At 40.9% G+C, this 19,000-nt stretch overlaps 5 protein-coding genes across 7 annotated transcripts; 3 read left to right on the top strand and 2 right to left on the bottom strand.

Annotated features, from left to right (window-relative positions):
* The first annotated feature begins 149 nt into the window (after positions 1 to 149).
* On the top strand, positions 150 to 11,786 carry LOC105397459 (E3 ubiquitin-protein ligase Kcmf1). Its single transcript, XM_048622127.1, has 9 exons — positions 150 to 366; positions 546 to 713; positions 1,304 to 1,440; positions 2,408 to 2,527; positions 4,651 to 4,745; positions 7,046 to 7,220; positions 9,392 to 9,527; positions 10,094 to 10,272; positions 11,062 to 11,786. The coding sequence occupies exons 1-9, from the start codon at positions 351 to 353 to the stop codon at positions 11,113 to 11,115; spliced, it is 1,080 nt and encodes a 359-aa protein (XP_048478084.1). The 5' UTR covers positions 150 to 350; the 3' UTR covers positions 11,116 to 11,786.
* Positions 11,787 to 12,379: 593 nt separating this feature from the next.
* LOC105390581 (S-adenosylmethionine sensor upstream of mTORC1) lies at positions 12,380 to 13,413 on the top strand. Its single transcript, XM_011561908.3, has one exon. The coding sequence runs from the start codon at positions 12,462 to 12,464 to the stop codon at positions 13,383 to 13,385; it is 924 nt and encodes a 307-aa protein (XP_011560210.3). The 5' UTR covers positions 12,380 to 12,461; the 3' UTR covers positions 13,386 to 13,413.
* LOC105390562 (SAP domain-containing ribonucleoprotein) lies at positions 13,405 to 14,579 on the bottom strand. The gene has a single exon (XM_011561884.3). It carries the CDS (start codon positions 14,451 to 14,453, stop codon positions 13,653 to 13,655), a length of 801 nt encoding a protein of 266 aa, XP_011560186.3. The 5' UTR covers positions 14,454 to 14,579; the 3' UTR covers positions 13,405 to 13,652.
* Positions 14,580 to 14,886: 307 nt separating this feature from the next.
* LOC105390560 lies at positions 14,887 to 17,323 on the top strand. 2 transcript variants are annotated; one of them, XM_048622178.1, is made up of 5 exons: positions 14,887 to 15,193; positions 15,467 to 15,557; positions 15,659 to 16,558; positions 16,686 to 16,920; positions 17,024 to 17,323. In XM_048622178.1, exons 2-5 carry the CDS (start codon positions 15,519 to 15,521, stop codon positions 17,122 to 17,124), a joined length of 1,275 nt encoding a protein of 424 aa, XP_048478135.1. In that variant the 5' UTR covers positions 14,887 to 15,193; positions 15,467 to 15,518; the 3' UTR covers positions 17,125 to 17,323. The 2 variants fall into 2 exon arrangements, with proteins under 2 accessions (XP_048478135.1, XP_011560182.3); XM_011561880.3 differs by having other exon boundaries at positions 15,372 to 15,557.
* LOC105390561 (abasic site processing protein HMCES) lies at positions 17,317 to 18,870 on the bottom strand. 2 transcript variants are annotated; one of them, XM_011561883.3, is made up of 5 exons: positions 18,702 to 18,870; positions 18,382 to 18,586; positions 18,106 to 18,309; positions 17,778 to 17,990; positions 17,317 to 17,586 (listed from the first exon to the last, which is right to left on the bottom strand). In XM_011561883.3, exons 1-5 carry the CDS (start codon positions 18,719 to 18,721, stop codon positions 17,326 to 17,328), a joined length of 903 nt encoding a protein of 300 aa, XP_011560185.3. In that variant the 5' UTR covers positions 18,722 to 18,870; the 3' UTR covers positions 17,317 to 17,325. The 2 variants fall into 2 exon arrangements, with proteins under 2 accessions (XP_011560185.3, XP_011560184.3); XM_011561882.3 differs by having other exon boundaries at positions 18,382 to 18,622; positions 18,702 to 18,869.
* Between the last annotated feature and the right edge of the window lie 130 nt (positions 18,871 to 19,000).

Genomic DNA, 19,000 nt, shown 5'->3' with positions numbered 1-19,000 from the left:
ATTTTATCACGGTTGTAAGGCTCGACCTGTACGGTTTTTATTTTATATCACATTTACATTAGGACTGCGATTAATAAGCTTTGTATTTATAAAAACTTTTATTTTGGTCTGTTCTACTTTGTTTGGCAGAAAAACTATTTGTTTTGTTATTGCAACACTGAGTTTATGTGACGTCATTATGGCCTGGTTGGGTTAGGTTTGCTTGCTTGGAAATTTTTGTTAAAAATCTTGTATTTTAATGTAATATATAGTTGTATTTCTTATTTTAGAATAGTAATATAAATATAACCTAGATTAGCAGCAATTCTGGTGCCAAGAAGTGTTTGTTTCGGCTGCATTTTCTGGCGAAAATGAACTGCCATGAAGGTGGGTAATGATTATCAAAATTTGTTCGATGCTATTGTCATTGTGATTTCTTTCACATAAATAGTACAATTTTATCTTATAATCCCACAGTTTTCACCGCTACCGTGCCTAATATTGATCACCGAGATTACGGTAAAGTTTAAGTGTATGATAACGTAAAATAATTGTAAATTTTGCAGGGGTCAGCTGTGATTCTTGTATGAAAAATAACTTCAGAGGGCGACGATATAAATGTCTAATTTGCATCGACTACGACCTGTGCGCTTCTTGCTATGAGGCGGGCGCCACCACGAACCAACACACCACTGAGCACCCTATGCAGTGCATTCTTTCCAGAAGTGACTTTGGTAAGTAGACCATGTATAATTCTGTCATTTCTCACTATCTTATCACATCTTTACTCCTGAAAACAGGCCCTATACAAACCTGGTTCCAATCATATACTAGGGTATGATGATAGCTAAGAGCATAAGGATATTAGTATGATACTACTTTCCAAAATTAGCATAATCTAATATCCATGAAATTGCTGAGGTTTCTTCACACCTCAAAGTGATGTTACCAGCCATTCATATAGGTGCTATTATTGATAAAATTACTTTCACATACAAATTCTTCTAGAAGTTATAAATAGTAATAAAAATCATTTATTAGTAATTGAAGTATTCATTATCAACTTGAGAAATAAGATCAAACCTAGACAGTTATTTGATCAGAATATTCTCAAATATGACATGTCATACTAATATGCCCTTATGGTATGGCTATTACTATGGAGACCATCCTATTATTTAAAGATGACATAGAATATTACCAACAACATGTTAATAGGTCACACTTTAATGGTAGGATGATACTCATAGTAATAAAATTAAACTCTAAATTCATTATAATACCTTTTAAACCAAATGTTGATGACACCATATTTTTTTTTCAGATTTATACTATGGAGGCGAAACATTGGCGCTGGAGCAGCCACAAGCCTACACGTGTCCATTCTGTAACCGCATGGGGTTCACGGACACTATGCTCATGGAGCATGTCACCGCCGAACACGCGGATACCACACTCGCTGTGAGTCACACTAGTGCTTGTCTGCCAGAACTCTTCACATTGGTAGTAATATACCTGTAGTAATGAAGAGAGTCTCAAAGTTCATTTAATTTTGAATTGGTTTAGATTTTTCTACATTGTTTGTTTGATGAACAATGTAATTTATTAGATGTACAACCAATCACAATGGTTATTAGAAAGAAGAAACCTTGGTTTTTTTATTCATCTCTGTGGTGATTATGTAAATTCAAATGATATTCATGCACTTACTTAGCAGTGTTTGATGATTCATGGATAAAAGGGTTACTGTTTCTCTAATATGCTTTTAATTTAGAATTTTATTTTACTTCCAACTTTTAGGCTCTTTAGACTGAAACCAATAATAATATAGTGAAGCACAATGGTGATGGTTAATGAAATCATAGATTATTTCTAAACTCATCATACTATGTGAGTCAGCCACTTTTCCCCATACGTATTTACACATTTTTCAGGCACATTTACAGAAAAAAATCTCCCTAGCTTCCAGCATATCTCTCACTTACAATACAAACCTTTTCCCATATCTTTCACTCCGCACCAACTCTACATCTCTCTCACAGAAGGTGTAAGGCATATCAATTTGCCCCCATCTCTTTCACTCCCCTTTCCTCCATGTGCGGACCAATGAATAATATGTTAGGTGGATATCAAAAGTGCATCCATAGCAATATATCTAGTGGGAGAGCACCCTTGTATGGTCAGCTGCTTTTTTAAGTAGCTTTACACTTCTGTACCTTATAAAACTGACAAACCGTAAATGTTTCTAGGCAGTTTGTAAATTTGACAAGGTACAAAATTGTATAGCTAGCTACTTATGCAGCTGACTGTACAGTCATAGATGTACACCTATGCTCATCTCTGTCACTCCACCCATCTCTCTCTCTCTCTCACACAGTTGAAATGCCAACTCTCATTGAGTCTCACATCACCCGTCTCTCTCCCGCAGGTGGTGTGTCCAGTGTGCGCGTCGATGCACGGCGGGGAGCCCAACTTCGTGACGGACGACTTCGCCGGCCACCTGACGCTCGAGCACCGCACCGGGCCGCGAGACCTCATCTCGTTTCTTATATCCTTTTACAATAGCTCGAGTTTCACGTTACACGCTAGTGTATTGTTGCCTTGCTTTGACAGTATATGGAGGGAGAGAGATAGATTTAATGTCGACAATAGCTGAAAGTTAATTTCTGCAACTCGGCGTAAAGAGAAACTGGTCGGGGTAGGACGGTGGCGGGATGATAGCATGTGGGTTTTAAAATACTGGACTGATCTGCTTGATGCGCTATCTGATGTGTCATGGAATTCCATGCATTTAAGCACCCGGCGGTACGCTGGTCTCGACGTCACGTCGCCATCGCGCCCCGCCGGTTATGCGGTGGAATCTTCAGGGATGCTTAGAAATTACTTGATGAGCCATCCGCAATACTACCAAAGATTACATACTCATGTGAATCGTAAAATTTTGGTGGTCATGTATGTACAGTCAGTTGCATAAGTACATAAGTAGCTATACACTTTTGTACGATGATGTCAAACGACCTACTAAACAAAACGTCAATGTTTGAATGAAAGAACAGCAATGACAAAAGAATAAAGAGGACCTGGCATAAAAATCGGTACTTAAAAATATATCGTCGTCTCTTTTTAACTTATTGGTGTTATCGTACGTAAAAAAGGACAACAATACAATACAATACAAAACACTTTATTTGCACCAAGAATAAAAATTACAAAAAACAAAACTTAAAAATAAAACAGTACAAAAAGGCGGCCTTATTGCTTATAGCAATCTCTACCAGACAACCTTTGGATGGAAGAGAGTAAGTCTATATGATTGTGAGGTAGTTGTGGTGCAAGTATATATATACATAAAATATATACTACTTAAACAGTACATACACTAAATAAATAAATAAATAAAACAACAAATAAATATCTAATAACTATATATATTATATATATATATATATATATATATATACCTATAATATACTTACATAAATAATACACATTACATAATATTATATTCAACTAGTTTGTCAGTGACTGTAGGTAGTGCAATTTGACCCTTTCTTTGAAAGAGGCCACAGATGGTGCACGTCTAATTTCTTCAGGAAGAGCATTCCAGAGAACCACTGATTTCGTCGTAAAGGAGTCACCGTAGAAGTCAGTTTTGTGCGGCGGAACTAGCAGTCGCAAGTTCTGAGCAGACCGAAGTGTGCGATCGTGTGAGCAGTGCCGAAACTGAAAACGCTCTTTTAAATATTGAGGGGATGCCGGGTTAAACAGTATGTTGTAGAGAAGCGTTAAGATATGAGTATTCCGTCGAAGGCGAATAGGGAGCCACTTGAGTTTTATACGATATTCGGAAATATGGTCATATTTTCGTAAACCAAATATAAACCGTATACAAAAGTTTTGAAGTCGCTCAAGCCTATTAAGTTGCTCCTCGGTGAGATCGAGATAGCTGGCGTCGGCGTAGTCAAGAATCGGTAATAATAGAGATTGAGAAAGCGCAATCTTAGTGGATGTAGGAAGGAAATTACGCAATCTCCTAAGCGAAGCAGCTGAGCCAAACACTTTTCGGCTGACTGATTCAATTTGTGGTCCCCAAGACAAGTGTTTGTCGATGAAGATTCCCAGGTACAACAGTAGTTTTGTCTTTGCCTAAAATTACAACATTGCGACCGGTCGCCATGTTTATTGACATCCAAACACAAGGTACTTCAGCTGTCAAACAATTTGATTGTTTACATTTTTCAAGAAAAAAGCCGCCATTTTAATTGAAACCAAAGTTACGGTAAGCGCATTTTTTTCGTGGATACGCCATGTCCTCTCTTTATTCCTTTGTCAATGAAGAACAGGCAGTTTGTGAGTTTGACAAGGTTCAAAAGTGTATAACTACTTATGCAGCTGACTGTACATCCAAGTAATTCTATTACAAACTATCCCCTCTACTGGTCGTCTATGTAAACATATTGCCCTTATATGCCTCTACAAAGCAGCACTTTGACCTCGTCCCTCCTACAAGCCATCATTGGGCCAACCCCAACAACTATTAATTCCGGCATATAAAGCTCTACTCTTAAAATCAACATGGCCCTTAATATCAATATATCCTGCATGTAATACTTAAATTACCTATATCATTTACCTCATGTTATTGCAATATAACCCTTAACCCCTGTGCACGACGAGCCGAGCGGCATCCGGCACGGCGGCGTGCGGCGCATGCCCCACTCGGGGCGCGGCGTCACTCGCGCGAGACGCACCAATATGCAGTTCAGGTATGCACAGTCTAGTGATGTAACGAATATGTGTTTTTGGACATTCGCGAATGCGAATGCGAATGCGAATATCTGATATCGATATTCGCGAATGCGAATGCGAATGCGAATATTCAGTTTGTGTTCAAATTTGGCGCCATGGTTGGTGGCATGGTTTGTATGGTTTGGTGGCAGTCTCGTACTGAACGAGGTACTTACGTTCCGTTCTAGGCGCATTCCGAATCAGACTAGCCAATACTAGTCGCAGTTTTTTTTTAAAGTAGCTTAATAAACTTAACACTTTATTAAGCTGCGTAACTGTTACGAAACATTGTGTGTGCGGTTTCTGAGGGCGACTTACACGAAAAATTTAAATCTATGGATATCTTGCTCTGACACTATACTGTCAAAATACGCTTTTTGTTTGATTTGAGATAAATACCACCACCGATTTAAAGTCGCTCAGCGTGCTATGGAGAGAGCTATGCTTGGGGTTTCTCTGATGGATCGTATCAGAAATGAGGTTATCCGTCAGAGGACTAAGGTTACCGACATAGCTGTCAAAATACGCAAGCTGAAGTGGCAGTGGGCTGGTCATATCTGCCGAAGAACCGATAACCGTTGGGGTAGACGAGTTCTCGAGTGGAGACCACGAACAGGCAAACGCAGCGTGGGACGCCCTCCTGCCCGCTGAACTGACGACCTTAGGCGGGTGGCGGGTAGTGGTTGGATGAGGAAGGCCGAGGACCGAGTGTTGTGGCGCTCCTTGGGAGAGGCCTATGTCCAGAAGTGGATGATTATTGGCTGATGATGAACTACAAATTATTTATATTTAGGTCCTAACTTAGGACTCCTAAGAAACTATTTGAAGTCGGCTAATGCCGAATTTCGGGTGAATCCGATTATATGCGATTTCTTCCAAATGCAGCCATACTTTGAACTGTGGAACCATTCACCTTGATGGCAACTTAAAAACCTCGCTTGGGTTGACTCAGGGCGCAAGGACCGAACGCGCGTGTTAAAACGTAAAATTAGTAAAAAAGTGCATTCGGCATTTTCGAATTTTCGGAATTACCCGCGCGTCGGTAATTAATAAATCAGTTAAGTTACTTAAAGGATTGTTTTTTCATCCAAAAGATTGTCATTTTTGCTCACTAAGTTGTGAGTTTAAAAACCCTAGCTCTGATTTTGTATTTCACGACTAGGGTAGTTCCAAATGTTGGAAATTCTGTGGATCGGGTAATTTTGAATTATAAATATCACATAAATGTGTAAAAGTTCTTCGGAACCTACATCGGAATTACCCTATATGTTTGGAATTACCCTGAAGCAATGAAAAAAATATCAACTTTAGAAACTTAAATATTTACGAATTCCGAGGGTATTTACAGAATCCTATGAAACATAGTTTTAGGTTGTATATTCAAGTATACAAAGCGATCTTACATGAATAACAATAACCCAACCAGTTCTGATAATGTGACAAAATTCGAACATGTAGCGGACTCGACCAAAAACCTTTCGTAATAACCCACCTTCACTATATCTTAAGTTTCGTTTCCCAAAGTAAATAAATAATACCAAGTGATAAAGTAAGACCGGTAATGTGATTAAGAGGGTAACTTGTAATACCTACCTAAGTAAAATGGTTATAGATGAATGGATTTCGATATTGTTTACCTACCTACCATTATTTTCAAATACTTAGTGTTTTTTTTCTAATAAGTACTGATATTCGCAAAACATTCGCACAAAATTTTGCGAATGCGAATGCGAATGCGAATATCCAAAAACATGCGAATATTCGCGAATGCGAATGCGAATGCGAATATTCGTTACATCACTAATGCACACCACATTTACCTATTTAGACATAGCTCAAAAAATGTGCCTTGCCATCCAGTGTGGCAATGCACTAGGAATAATGTGAACATTTAGGCCACATACATACGATAAGAGGGGGATTATTTTAATTTAGAATTAGTTGTTAGACATCCCCTATAAGTCCAGCTAATAAATTTGAAGGATATGGATTGAACGATAGAGAGATATGTAGTGTGGTGACAATCTGGCAATACCAGAAACTATTAAACCTTATTTTTATTGTTCATCCATTCATCACACAATCATTGCAATCATTTGCTAAAATTGCTTGCACCACTGTTACCTCTGAATTATTTTTAAACTCCATCCAAAGGATGTGTGTAGAGATTGGATGCACCATATTACACTACAGACCGAGGATCGGTTCCATCTATATTTTCCATCCTACTGTATGTTTGCTTCCATATCTTTTACATTTCCAATCACTTTCTCCACAGCGGCGGCGGCGGCCTCTCCTCTTTATCGCCCTCATCCCGCGACGCCGTCGTGGATCCCATAGCGGAGCTGCTGTCCCAGCTGTCGGGCGTGCGGCGCGGCCAGCCCGGGCCCGGCACGCCCTCGCAGCTGCAGCAACTGCAGATGCAGCTGCAGCTGGAGCGGCAGCAGGCCACGGTATGTACTGTAGTAGCTGTATACATAGCGAGCACGGTATGTACTGTAGTAGCTGTATACATAGCGAGCAGGCCACGGTATGTACTGTAGTAGCTGTATACATAGCGAGCACGGTATGTACTGTAGTAGCTGTATACATAGCGAGCAGGCCACGGTATGTACTGTAGTAGCTGTATACATAGCGAGCAGGCCACGGTATGTACTGTAGTAGCTGTATACATAGCGAGCAGGCCACGGTATGTACTGTAGTAGCTGTATACATAGCGAGCAGGCCACGGTATGTACTGTAGTAGCTGTATACATAGCGAGCAGGCCACGGTATGTACTGTAGTAGCTGTATACATAGCGAGCAGGCCACGGTATGTACTGTAGTAGCTGTATACATAGCGAGCAGGCCACGGTATGTACTGTAGTAGCTGTATACATAGCGAGCACGGTATGTACTGTAGTAGCTGTATACATAGCGAGCAGGCCACGGTATGTACTGTAGTAGCTGTATACATAGCGAGCAGGCCACGGTATGTACTGTAGTAGCTGTATACATAGCGAGCAGGCCACGGTATGTACTGTAGTAGCTGTATACATAGCGAGCAGGCCACGGTATGTACTGTAGTAGCTGTATACATAGCGAGCAGGCCACGGTATGTACTGTAGTAGCTGTATACATAGCGAGCAGGCCACGGTATGTACTGTAGTAGCTGTATACATAGCGAGCAGGCCACGGTATGTACTGTAGTAGCTGTATACATAGCGAGCAGGCCACGGTATGTACTGTTGTAGCTGTATACATAGCGAGCAGGCCACGGTATGTACTGTAGTAGCTGTATACATAGCGAGCAGGCCACGGTATGTACTGTAGTAGCTGTATACATAGCGAGCAGGCCACGGTATGTACTGTAGTAGCTGTATACATAGCGAGCAGGCCACGGTATGTACTGTAGTAGCTGTATACATAGCGAGCAGGCCACGGTATGTACTGTAGTAGCTGTATACATAGCGAGCACGGTATGTACTGTAGTAGCTGTATACATAGCGAGCAGGCCACGGTATGTACTGTAGTAGCTGTATACATAGCGAGCAGGCCACGGTATGTACTGTAGTAGCTGTATACATAGCGAGCAGGCCACGGTATGTACTGTAGTAGCTGTATACATAGCGAGCAGGCCACGGTATGTACTGTAGTAGCTGTATACATAGCGAGCAGGCCACGGTATGTACTGTAGTAGCTGTATACATAGCGAGCAGGCCACGGTATGTACTGTAGTAGCTGTATACATAGCGAGCAGGCCACGGTATGTACTGTAGTAGCTGTATACATAGCGAGCAGGCCACGGTATGAACTGTAGTAGCTGTATACATAGCGAGCAGGCCACGGTATGTACTGTAGTAGCTGTATACATAGCGAGCACGGTATGTACTGTAGTAGCTGTATACATAGCGAGCACGGTATGTACTGTAGTAGCTGTATACATAGCGAGCAGGCCACGGTATGTACTGTAGTAGCTGTATACATAGCGAGCAGGCCACGGTATGTACTGTAGTAGCTGTATACATAGCGAGCAGGCCACGGTATGTACTGTAGTAGCTGTATACATAGCGAGCAGGCCACGGTATGTACTGTAGTAGCTGTATACATAGCGAGCAGGCCACGGTATGTACTGTAGTAGCTGTATACATAGCGAGCAGGCCACGGTATGTACTGTAGTAGCTGTATACATAGCGAGCACGGTATGTACTGTAGTAGCTGTATACATAGCGAGCAGGCCACGGTATGTACTGTAGTAGCTGTATACATAGCGAGCAGGCCACGGTATGTACTGTAGTAGCTGTATACATAGCGAGCAGGCCACGGTATGTACTGTAGTAGCTGTATACATAGCGAGCACGGTATGAACTGTAGTAGCTGTATACATAGTGAAACCGCGGTATAGGCTCTCATAGTAATTTCGTGGGTTTTATGAGCGCCATCAGTTGTGTATCATCTGTACTTCGCCACAGGTGACGCAGAGACGCGAAGATGTAGGTAAGTAAAGTTTCAAAACGCAAAAATCGGCACTAAATGCTCTTGATACTTTACTACTGTTTTGGTATTGTTACTCCAGATTACGTTTACTTGCTCGATATTACATGTTATATACTTACCACTAACCACCCCCTCTTACCCCCCGCAGGCAGCCCGACAGCAGCTGGAGCGGCTGCCGCGCCGGCCAGCAGCGGCCAGCAGCGCCGCGCCCCCCGCGCAGCCCGCCGCCCCCGCGCCGCCCGCGCCCGCGCCCGACTCCGCCTATCTACTGCACACGCTGCTGGGTACGTGCCACTGTAGCTCTAGTGTCGAGGCAGTAAGGTCTAGCGCCGCGCCCCCCGCGCAGCCCGCCTGCCCCCGCGCCGCCCGCGCCCGCGCCCGTGTCATGTCAATGTCAGTGGCTGCCATTATGCCATCGGTATAGAGCCCTGGTTAGCGCAACAGCGATTTGGGCCCTGTCTGCAAGTTTTTTCAACGTTCGAGAAGCGGCGAGTAAACGTGAATTTGTATGGCGCTGAAGAGACGCCACTTAGCGGTAAGTAGGTACCTAGCTGCGTTAGGTCCGCGCAGTACAATTTTGCGTTTAGATGGGTTCTGACCAAAGTTACGAGGTGTAATGTTACACAGCAAGCATTCGTGCAGTCAGTATGTAGTGTTACGAGGAAACCAGCGAGCAACGAGCCGATTTTAGAAGACAGCGTTGCGTAACATTCTTGCTAGGAACAGTCCGTAACGTTGGTCCTAACCTTTAGGTTTTACTGCTCGAGCGGTATTGAAAAACTTACACTTATTTTCCCGAATGTTTTCCACGACCGTTACACTAACTAACCCGATCCTCTACCATCCACAGGTACAGAAGAGCCCCTAGTGGCGGGCGAGGCGGAATCCCGCGCGGCGCTACTACGCGGGCTGATGCTCGCGTCTCTAGGGAAGCCCGCGCCCCCGCGCCCCGCGCCGCCGCCCGCGCGCCCCGCGCCGCCCGCGCCCGCGCCCGCGCCGCCGCGCGCCAAGCCCCCGCCGCGCACCAAGGTGAGTCGTGTGTACATAGTGGTAGAGGCTAGTGTTGATAACATGATGCTCGCGTCTCTAGGCAAGCCCGCGCCCCCGCGCCCCGCGCCGCCCGCGCCCGCGCCCCGCGCCGCCCGCGCCCGCGCCCGCGCCGCCGCGCGCCAAGCCCCCGCCGCGCACCAAGGTGAGTCTTGTGTACATAGTGGTAGAGGCTAGTGTTGATTACATGATGCTCGCGTCTCTAGGGAAGCCCGCGCCCCCGCGCCCCGCGCCCCGCGCCGCCGCGTGCCAAGCCCCCGCCGCGCACCAAGGTAGGGGATCCTTGTAATTATGGTAATAACTAGCGGGTCCCGCGAGCTTCGCTTCGTCTTAAAAAGTTTTCCCCTGGGAATTCGAATCTGTTCAGCCGTTTTGACGTGAAGAAGTATCAAACATAGTAACACACTTACTCACAATCGCATTTATATTATTAGGATGTTAAATTTTCGTCTGCGAACCCATTTGCGACTCTCACATAGCCTCGCCGAGTCTTGTGCAGCAGAGGTTAGTGTTAATCGGCAAACCCGCGCCGTACTAAGCCTCTGCTGCCCACTAAACCTGTAAGGCATTGTAAGTAGGATTGCCCAATCTAATTCCACTTATACACTATGTGCCACCATTTTGTTTTGGTTTGTTTATCTGCACGCATTATAAGATTGTCTTATAAACTTTCATTTGCACTCAACTACCGACGTTATATGCAAATATTACAACTAATAACGTCTCATCTCATACTATTTTGTGTATAACAATTTTGGCTTGTATCCCCAGGAGGCGGCGCGCACCGCGCACGCGCCGGCGCGCCCGCTGCCCGAGGGCAGGTAGGCCCCGCTCCCCGCGCCCCGCGCCGCACCCCCCGAGTGCCCGCCACTCCGCACGTATACCGTACTCCATGCCTCATGTCTACCACACGGAGCCACGACGCTTAAAGAACTGTTGCACCGCGAATAGTGGCCGATCCTAGTGACTACCGAGTAACTGTTGTACATACGCCGCGCCACCGCCCCGCGGCAACTTCATTTTATTATTATTATTATTGTATTTGTATTCTTTTCTTTTTGCTAACACTTATTAGTGGAGCTTATGTTTGTTTTGTAGGCTTTCCAAATATCTGTGTGGTTTTCTTTATTCTAGGAATAATAGTTATGGAATGTTTTTTAATCGAATTAACTAAACCTCGTACTTGTAAAGGTGATAAGCGTTAAGGTAGGTGAAGCAATGACTCACGAGTGACGAGAGGAGTCAGTAGACACGACTGCGAGACCAATTTAATGTCCAATTGTAGAAAGCTGAATAAGTTAACGAGTATTATTTTGATTAATTTATAAGTGACTCCTCTCTGTAAATACACGTTCTTTACAGATCGAGAGCAACTTAACACAAATTGCCACTAGCTACTCAAAAGTGCTTATTAGTTTATTTGATTGTACTCCAACATTACCTTGATTACAAAATGTTTGTATGTACCCTAATTAAATTCTATAATATTAAGAAAATGCTTTTCATTTTACTTTACCTCTAAATATTAATATTCAATCCCATTGGTTAGCACTGCCGATGGCGTTATTATGTTAGAGATGTGTTAGAGGCATCTATCGAAGACTATTATAAATTGTAAGCCGCCGTTCATAGTAGGTACCCATGGACCATAAATCACACTAATATCACGAAATGAAAGCCGTGTGTGTATGTGGGTACTATTTTCTACTATTTATTTACTAGGTAGTAAAATGGTAGTAAAGCTTTACTGTTCAATAAAATGTATAGTTTACGATCATTCGAGTCCGTTCGAAAAGTAGCTTGTGAGAACATAAAAGGATGAATGTCTATAGCTCAGGCTGAGAGCATACAACAAGGCGGTTATTTATTAGTTCTGCAAAATTGGTTATGGTGTAGAAGTCCCTGAACATACTTACTTATGTTCCTTGTCCCTCAAGGAACATATTGCTTCTTTAACTAGAAATGATCCACCTCCAAGTTTTACCTCCTGACAATGAAAATAACGGAATTAATATTCTGAGATCTTAGATTCACAGAATATCACCAATTAAATTTCCACAGAACAATATTTGACAGCTTGTCCTTCCTTAAAATTTATAGGTTATGTTTTAGTAAACAAACAAAAAAAATCTGCTTTATTTATTTTTTAGCTTTTATAAGTTTTAAATACAATGGCTAGTGATGAACACAAGTCTTTGGCTCAGTTCGTCAAAGACGTACATTCATCGTTACGACAATCTTCAAGTAAAATAGGCGCAAAACGGGCATGGAGTGAACATTGTGAGCAGAAGGATGTTCTTGAGAAGTATGCTCGGTGTATGGAGAAACTGGCCACGGAACATTGGGATGTCAACTCTTCTAAAAGCGATAGTACTGCTGTCTCCAGAATCAAGTGGACTACAGACGAATGTCAGGACTATTTCATAAATAAAGGATACCAGTCTTGCCATGAAAAGGAGACAGTAATAGCCGAAAAAATCAATGTAAAATTCGATCAGAAAGAGTTATTTGACATTCCCATCAGGCTGCTTGACGTTGGAAGCTGTTATAACCCTTTCAAAGATTATAATTTTATAGATGTTCTGGCTATTGATTTGTGCCCAGCCAATAGTTCTGTAATGCAATGTGACTTCTTGAATGTTAATATTGGTAAAGAATTATCAAGATGTGAGAATAAAGTAGTAGAATTACAAGAGAATTCATATGAGGTTGTAACATTTTGCTTTGTCTTAGAATACATTCCAACACCGGAGCTCAGAATATCTGCCTGTGAAAAAGCTTACCGTCTATTGAAACCCGGGGGGTTGCTTATAATTAATACACCAGATTCTAAGCATGTTGGTGCTAATTGTAAAATCATGAAATGCTGGAGGTATGCTTTGGCTCTAATGGGTTTCTCCAGGATAAAATATGAGAAGTTTGCTCACATGCATTGTATGACGTTCAGAAAGTCTCTTGTGAAAGATACTGCAGTCAGGTGGGCAACTCTGCACAAACAGGAATATATGGAGTACAGTTTACATATACCACAAGATAAAGATTTCAACTCTTCAAAACAAAAAACTGAAGATGTAAAAACAGATAAGCCAAGTTGATATTAAAATAAATACTTGATATTTTTAATACATTGTTTATTTTCATGTCTATTGTAACATAAACCCATGTTTTAACAATATTCCGTTTTGCAATTAATGAAATGTAATGTGTAGAAGTACACAATGAGATAATTAGTATTTAGGATACAACAAATTCTTAAAATTTTAGAAAATAATGACAAAAGTTATTACTTAAGTATATTCAACTTAATCCTAGAGTAATAAAACTGTCCATAGGTACTAGAATTATCATTTATCAACACTATGTTAAGCTTTAGCAAGTCCAAATTTCTCCTTACGTTTTTCCAGCAACTCTTTCTTCTCAATGTCAGTCATTATTTTGGATACAGATTGGCCAAACCTTTCAGCTCTCTTTTTTAATTTCTCAAGGTTTTCAGAAAGGGTCCCTGTAGTAGCTGTACTAGTGGTCAGGGGAGTTGTGGCAGCAGTGGTGCCACCTTGACCAAAACGCAACTTCCTGGCTTCTTTGCGTTCATCATCACTAACCTTCACGGGCAAACCAAACCTCTTTGCTCTCATCTCTAGTCTTGTTTTAGGATCTATGTCTGCTGTTATTTTAACTTTTTCTTTAGTTGCTGTGCTTTCTTCTGCTGGTTTGCTCTCAGCTGACTCAGGTACTTTTGTTTCAGATGGAGCAGTGATTAAAGTGGGGCGGTTCAAAACAATCTTTTTAGGTCCACCATCTTTGTTCTCAGGTTTGGATGTATCTGTGCTGGTGGTGAATTTTCTTTTCATGGCCTTCACCGGTTTCGGCTCAGGTTCCGGTTGTTTAGGCGGGGAATTGTCCGCAAGTGCCAGCTCAACTGCGGAGTCGTCTAGAACGATGTCATTTTGGCTTTTATCGTCATCATCTTCGAGCACACCGTCGGAGTCTATTTCGTCTGAGTCCAGGTTGATGTCAGCGTGCTCGTCCTGCGCCAGGGCGGCCTGCAGGCGCGCCACCAACTCCGCCTTGTCGCCGGTACTCACCAGACCGCGTGATTTTAGTTCTTTTCGTAGATCGATAACTTTCATTTTTGTCACATCGGTTACGGTGGAGTCTGCCATTGTAGACGTGATTTAATCAGTGAACTTATATGCTGACGGTGCTGCTTGCTTGTAAATCTTTCTTTTGGCTTTTCCACAACAACGAACAAGCGGAATTGAATCGAAAATGCAACCAAAAAGGTATTTGTCAATGTCAAATAATACCAACATTGATTTTGTTGCTATTAATCTGCGTCATGTACGTACATGATAGAGTAGGTCCCAATCTCGTCCCAATGGAAGAGACTTTACACGAACCGTTTTGAGGCAAACAAAGTTAGTGCAGTAGAGGAGGATCATGGTGACCTTTGAGGTAGATAGGAAGCATATAGTATCTGATATATTCAGGAGGGATAAGGACAGTTGGAGGACAAAGCTTGTTCTCGGAATAATAAACTATGGTGCGAGTTGTTAGCTATATTTGACAGTGACACAACAAGGTTGGTTGGTTACTCTGTGGGTTTTGTGACCCTGTGAGGAATTTGGATTTTGTTTTTCTTTTCATTTCCATTATAAATTCGATGTTATTGCGGTTTTCGTTTTGTTTATGTGTCTCGTTTAATTTCAGCTATACTACCATACCGATTTTTCTAAAGTATGGTCCTAGTTTTTAACATATAAAAGGTTAATTTGGTGCCGGTTTCATCATGAACACCTTACTTTATGAGAAACAAAATATAGATGCATTTCTTAAAGAATGGGACGATACAGCTATGCCCTTACCGAGTTTAGAGGCGGAACCTCATCTTCTTATATCGAAGGTAAGAAAAGGTTTTTTTTAATTATAGTTACTATTCTTTCAATAACCATGATCTAACATTTCAGATAGGTACTTCTATGCACATAAGTTGATATGTTTTGAGAATCACCTACGAGCTGACCTTTTCAATACTATGCATTATTAACAATATTCATACAATTCTAAATTTTACATTTTAGGTGCGAAAACATTATCTAGAATATCTGATCCAACTACTTTCAAGTAACTATGAGACAAACCAAAAATTGCTTGGAAAAAATATTTACTTACCCAGTGCCATATGGAGGTGTGCTAAAATCTTGGAAATAAATGCAGTGAAGTCCTGTATGGTTATAGACTTGTACCGAAGAAGTATCCTGTCTGTGGTAAGAGGGGATCAAAAAAATCAAAACATTGAAATCAAATGAAATAAAATTGTAAGTGGTGAAACAGAATTTTATATTCTTGGTTTTAATTTTCATTACAGATTCACGAGTTAAAGTTGGACACTAAAAGAGGAAAACTGAACAGAAAACTACTTGAGTTACTCCAAAGCCCACCTGGAAATGAGAAAAAAACTCAAACTAATTTAGACCTACCAAAGAATTGCAACTGTCCATGTGCATGTAACATGACAAAAACAGATAAAAAGAAAAGGAAGCTATCACCAAATACAATAAATAATGAGCAGAATTATCCAAACCCATATAAGGGCAACATGAGTGATATTGGTATCCTATGTAAGGATGAACACACTGGATTCAAAGAATCTGAATCTGATAAATTATACAAGATACCAGTCATAACGAACTCAAGAAATGAAACTCCAGATGCCATACCCATTTCTCAAACAAACATTGAACAAGTACAAACACCAAAAATGGCAGAATTAGACACTTCTGTGAATCAAAGCAGTAAAGTAGCTACCATGCCACGCATGTCCACTGACTCCCAAGAAGCAGAAGACCAAATAATGTTACAATTAGAACAAATCTTTAGAGTTGATTCAAATGGACTTGAAGATGATTTATTTGAGGGTACTCTATGTGATATGTTAGATACTACCACAAATGGAGTCCAAGATAGTACAAAGGCACTCTTAGATGGTTTGGATGATTGTAGCAAGTCCCTTCAGCACAATGATTCAACTGTGGAAGATCAAGCAGCTAAGATCAAGTCACTTGATGACAGACTTGCCATGCTAGAGACCTCTGGAGTCTTACAAGCCACTACAGTAAATGTGCCCGAAAAACCCAACTATGAAAATACAATAAAACAGAAAAAGCCAGCACAGACTAAATGGGTCTGTGAGCTTTATTATCAGAAGTTATATCTGTTTGAGAAAATGGATGAAATTAGGGATAGCAACCGAAAAAAATACACAAGGGTGTGTACTTTACTATTTTATTGTGTTTAAATTATGTTGAACATTAAAATTTTAACTTTAAAATGTTATTAATTTAGAACTAACATAATAAACTGCAAATTAACAAGATAATATCACAAATTTTCAGATTAAAGACAAGTTTTTGGAGTTGTTTGGGGAAGACAGTGATGATGAGGAAGATGTGATGTCTCCGCTGGACGAGACTCCAGAGTTTGTGCTCAGTTGCAAGGAGCGTATTGCGCCATGGATTGTGAAGCTGTTGACTCCACATTATGTGAAGGGGCGGATAAGAGGGAAGACCTTGTTCAAGGCACTGGCCAAACATTTGATTGGATTAATTTATCAATGTAGTCATTATCCCAGTAAGTAATAGTTATATGAACCATATAAATTTTCAGTTCATAGGCTTCCTTGAGCATTTATATTTGGGAGTAATTTTTATTGACTATATTTCTTTATTTTCAGGTGAATATGAAGTGCACAGCTTTGTTAATGACTTCTTGAAGAACCACAAATTGATCCGATGTGAAGCGGACTTCAGAGAATTCAGGATTGAGAACATTTAAAATATACTTGTTGCCTTTTATAATGTTACAAAATATTAAATCACTTTACCTATAGGTTTGAGGAGATGTTAAACCATAATAGGTTTTAAATCTATTTATGATATTATTAGGACCCAAGACATCATCATTAGAATAGTATTTTTTCAGTTTTACTGATATTTGACTATTGAAGGAAAATAAATCTCTTGCTTTTCTTTTACTCTAATTGGCATTATTTTTTCTCCTTTTAATTTCATTACTGTCAGTTTCTGTAGATTTTCTTTTCTCTACTTTAGTGAAGAAGGCTGTTAATGATTTTTGAGCTGATTTTGGTTTAGTTACTGTTACCCTATTGTTGCAATCTTCTGATTTATACCGAGAATTGTTCACAGCTGTAGACACAGGATGCCAACATAACATCTTTACTGGTTTTAAGTATGTCAAAGCCAAGTCAGGGTTAACATTATCAACATCAAGCCAAGCCTGCAATAGAAAAATGTTATGAGAACACACAAAAAGAAAGAATAAACATCATTATCATCAGCCTTTATAATGGTCACCTACTGCTGGACAAAGGCCCCTCCATAATAGTGTCACACCAGCACGGCTGGTAGCATTTGCCTGTACAATGTACAAGTTTACAGGCAAATATTAAAATATCCTTCAAAACTCACCTCAATTTGTTCAGGAGTATCCAGAACAGCCGGCATCCGGTGGTGCAACCAGTCCAGGGTGCTGTTGGAGTCCATAGTGATCACCGAGTAACTATAAATTATGACATCTTCATGCTTCCAGACACTGTATATAGCTGCTACATATAGTAAATTGATGCCTTTCCATCCAGTCTCTTCATCATAGTCAGTGCTCCAGGTTTCTGGATCATCCATCTGAAACAAGTCCTTTTTAAACCATGTATTCTTATGTATCTCTTGTATGTACCTACCTAGCTCAGTTGAATAGAACCAAACTCCTTTTAATCATGCACTATAGAAAATACAATACCTTTGTAGAATCCTTCTGCGGAGCGTATATGTAGTATGGCTGCTTAGTTTTAGTAGACTTATCAGTGGTTTGCCATTCATAGAACCCTTCCATGACCACAACACACCTTCCTCCTTTGTGAAGTGCTGGTCCATACAGTTTTGAAGACTTTATGTTCTCCAAGCGACAGTTATTAGTGCTCAAGTTGTGTTTCTTATAATCTCCCTGTAGAGAATATTATTTTTGCATTTAGTATTTTTTAGCTGTTATAGAAAAAAAAACATGTGAAATACTTACTGTATGCCATGGTGGGATGATGCCCCACATCATGGGCTTCAAGATTCTTTCGTTTTCGGAATCAGATCTAAACTGACTGGATGAGACCAAGACTTGGGTTACATCAGTTGGAGCAATGTTATGTGATGGTGAGTAAGTTTTACCATCATTGTGTTCATCAGACCAGTCTGGCTTTTTGTACGATTTACAACCTTTAGGCTTATAACTGCAAGCATGACGTAAATCATTTTTATTCAGAGATCTGAAAAGTAATGCTTGTTATTCCGTCCGAAAGTTATAGTAATTATAATAGGATAGCTGATGTATTTTACTATGCTTACAACACAGTTCGGCCGCACATTCGAACTAGGTAACTTATTTCAGAAGGGCAAAGTAGGCAGTTGTAGAATAATTAATGGTGAAAATACAAAGCGAGAACTCAAATTTATTTGGAAAATAATGAATTGTAGAGGTTATGTTTATAAACAATACCGGCAAACGCAAATAAACAACACAGAGTCACAGACCATACTGTCAGTGTAACCATAGTGTTTCACCCAATTTTTCCTACGCATACTACTAATAAATAATGACAGTTGTGACAGCCAATTGACATAACACTGTAACACTGACATAAGTG

This window comes from Plutella xylostella, chromosome 7 (assembly GCF_932276165.1).
Source record: "Plutella xylostella chromosome 7, ilPluXylo3.1, whole genome shotgun sequence".
Lineage (NCBI taxonomy): Eukaryota > Metazoa > Arthropoda > Insecta > Lepidoptera > Plutellidae > Plutella > Plutella xylostella.
This window is presented reverse-complemented; position numbering and strand designations above follow the sequence as displayed.

Coding starts and splice junctions, on each gene's coding strand:
- LOC105390581 (XM_011561908.3), top strand. CDS start 12,462: ATGGCTAGTGATGAACACAAGTCTTTGGCTCAGTTCGTCAAAGACGTA.
- LOC105390560 (XM_011561880.3), top strand. CDS start 15,080: ATGAACACCTTACTTTATGAGAAACAAAATATAGATGCATTTCTTAAA. Junction 15,194..15,371: donor CTCATCTTCTTATATCGAAG/GTAAGAAAAGGT, acceptor TTTACATTTTAG/GTGCGAAAACATTATCTAGA. Junction 16,559..16,685: donor ACCGAAAAAAATACACAAGG/GTGTGTACTTTA, acceptor ACAAATTTTCAG/ATTAAAGACAAGTTTTTGGA.
- LOC105390561 (XM_011561882.3), bottom strand. CDS start 18,721: ATGTGCGGCCGAACTGTGTT. Junction 18,310..18,381: donor TCATCCCACCATGGCATACA/GTAAGTATTTCA, acceptor TATTCTCTACAG/GGAGATTATAAGAAACACAA. Junction 17,991..18,105: donor CGCAGAAGGATTCTACAAAG/GTATTGTATTTT, acceptor GACTTGTTTCAG/ATGGATGATCCAGAAACCTG.
- LOC105390562 (XM_011561884.3), bottom strand. CDS start 14,453: ATGGCAGACTCCACCGTAACCGATGTGACAAAAATGAAAGTTATCGAT.
- LOC105397459 (XM_048622127.1), top strand. Junction 2,528..4,650: donor GAGACCTCATCTCGTTTCTT/ATATCCTTTTAC, acceptor ACCCCTGTGCAC/GACGAGCCGAGCGGCATCCG. Junction 9,528..10,093: donor TCTACTGCACACGCTGCTGG/GTACGTGCCACT, acceptor TACCATCCACAG/GTACAGAAGAGCCCCTAGTG.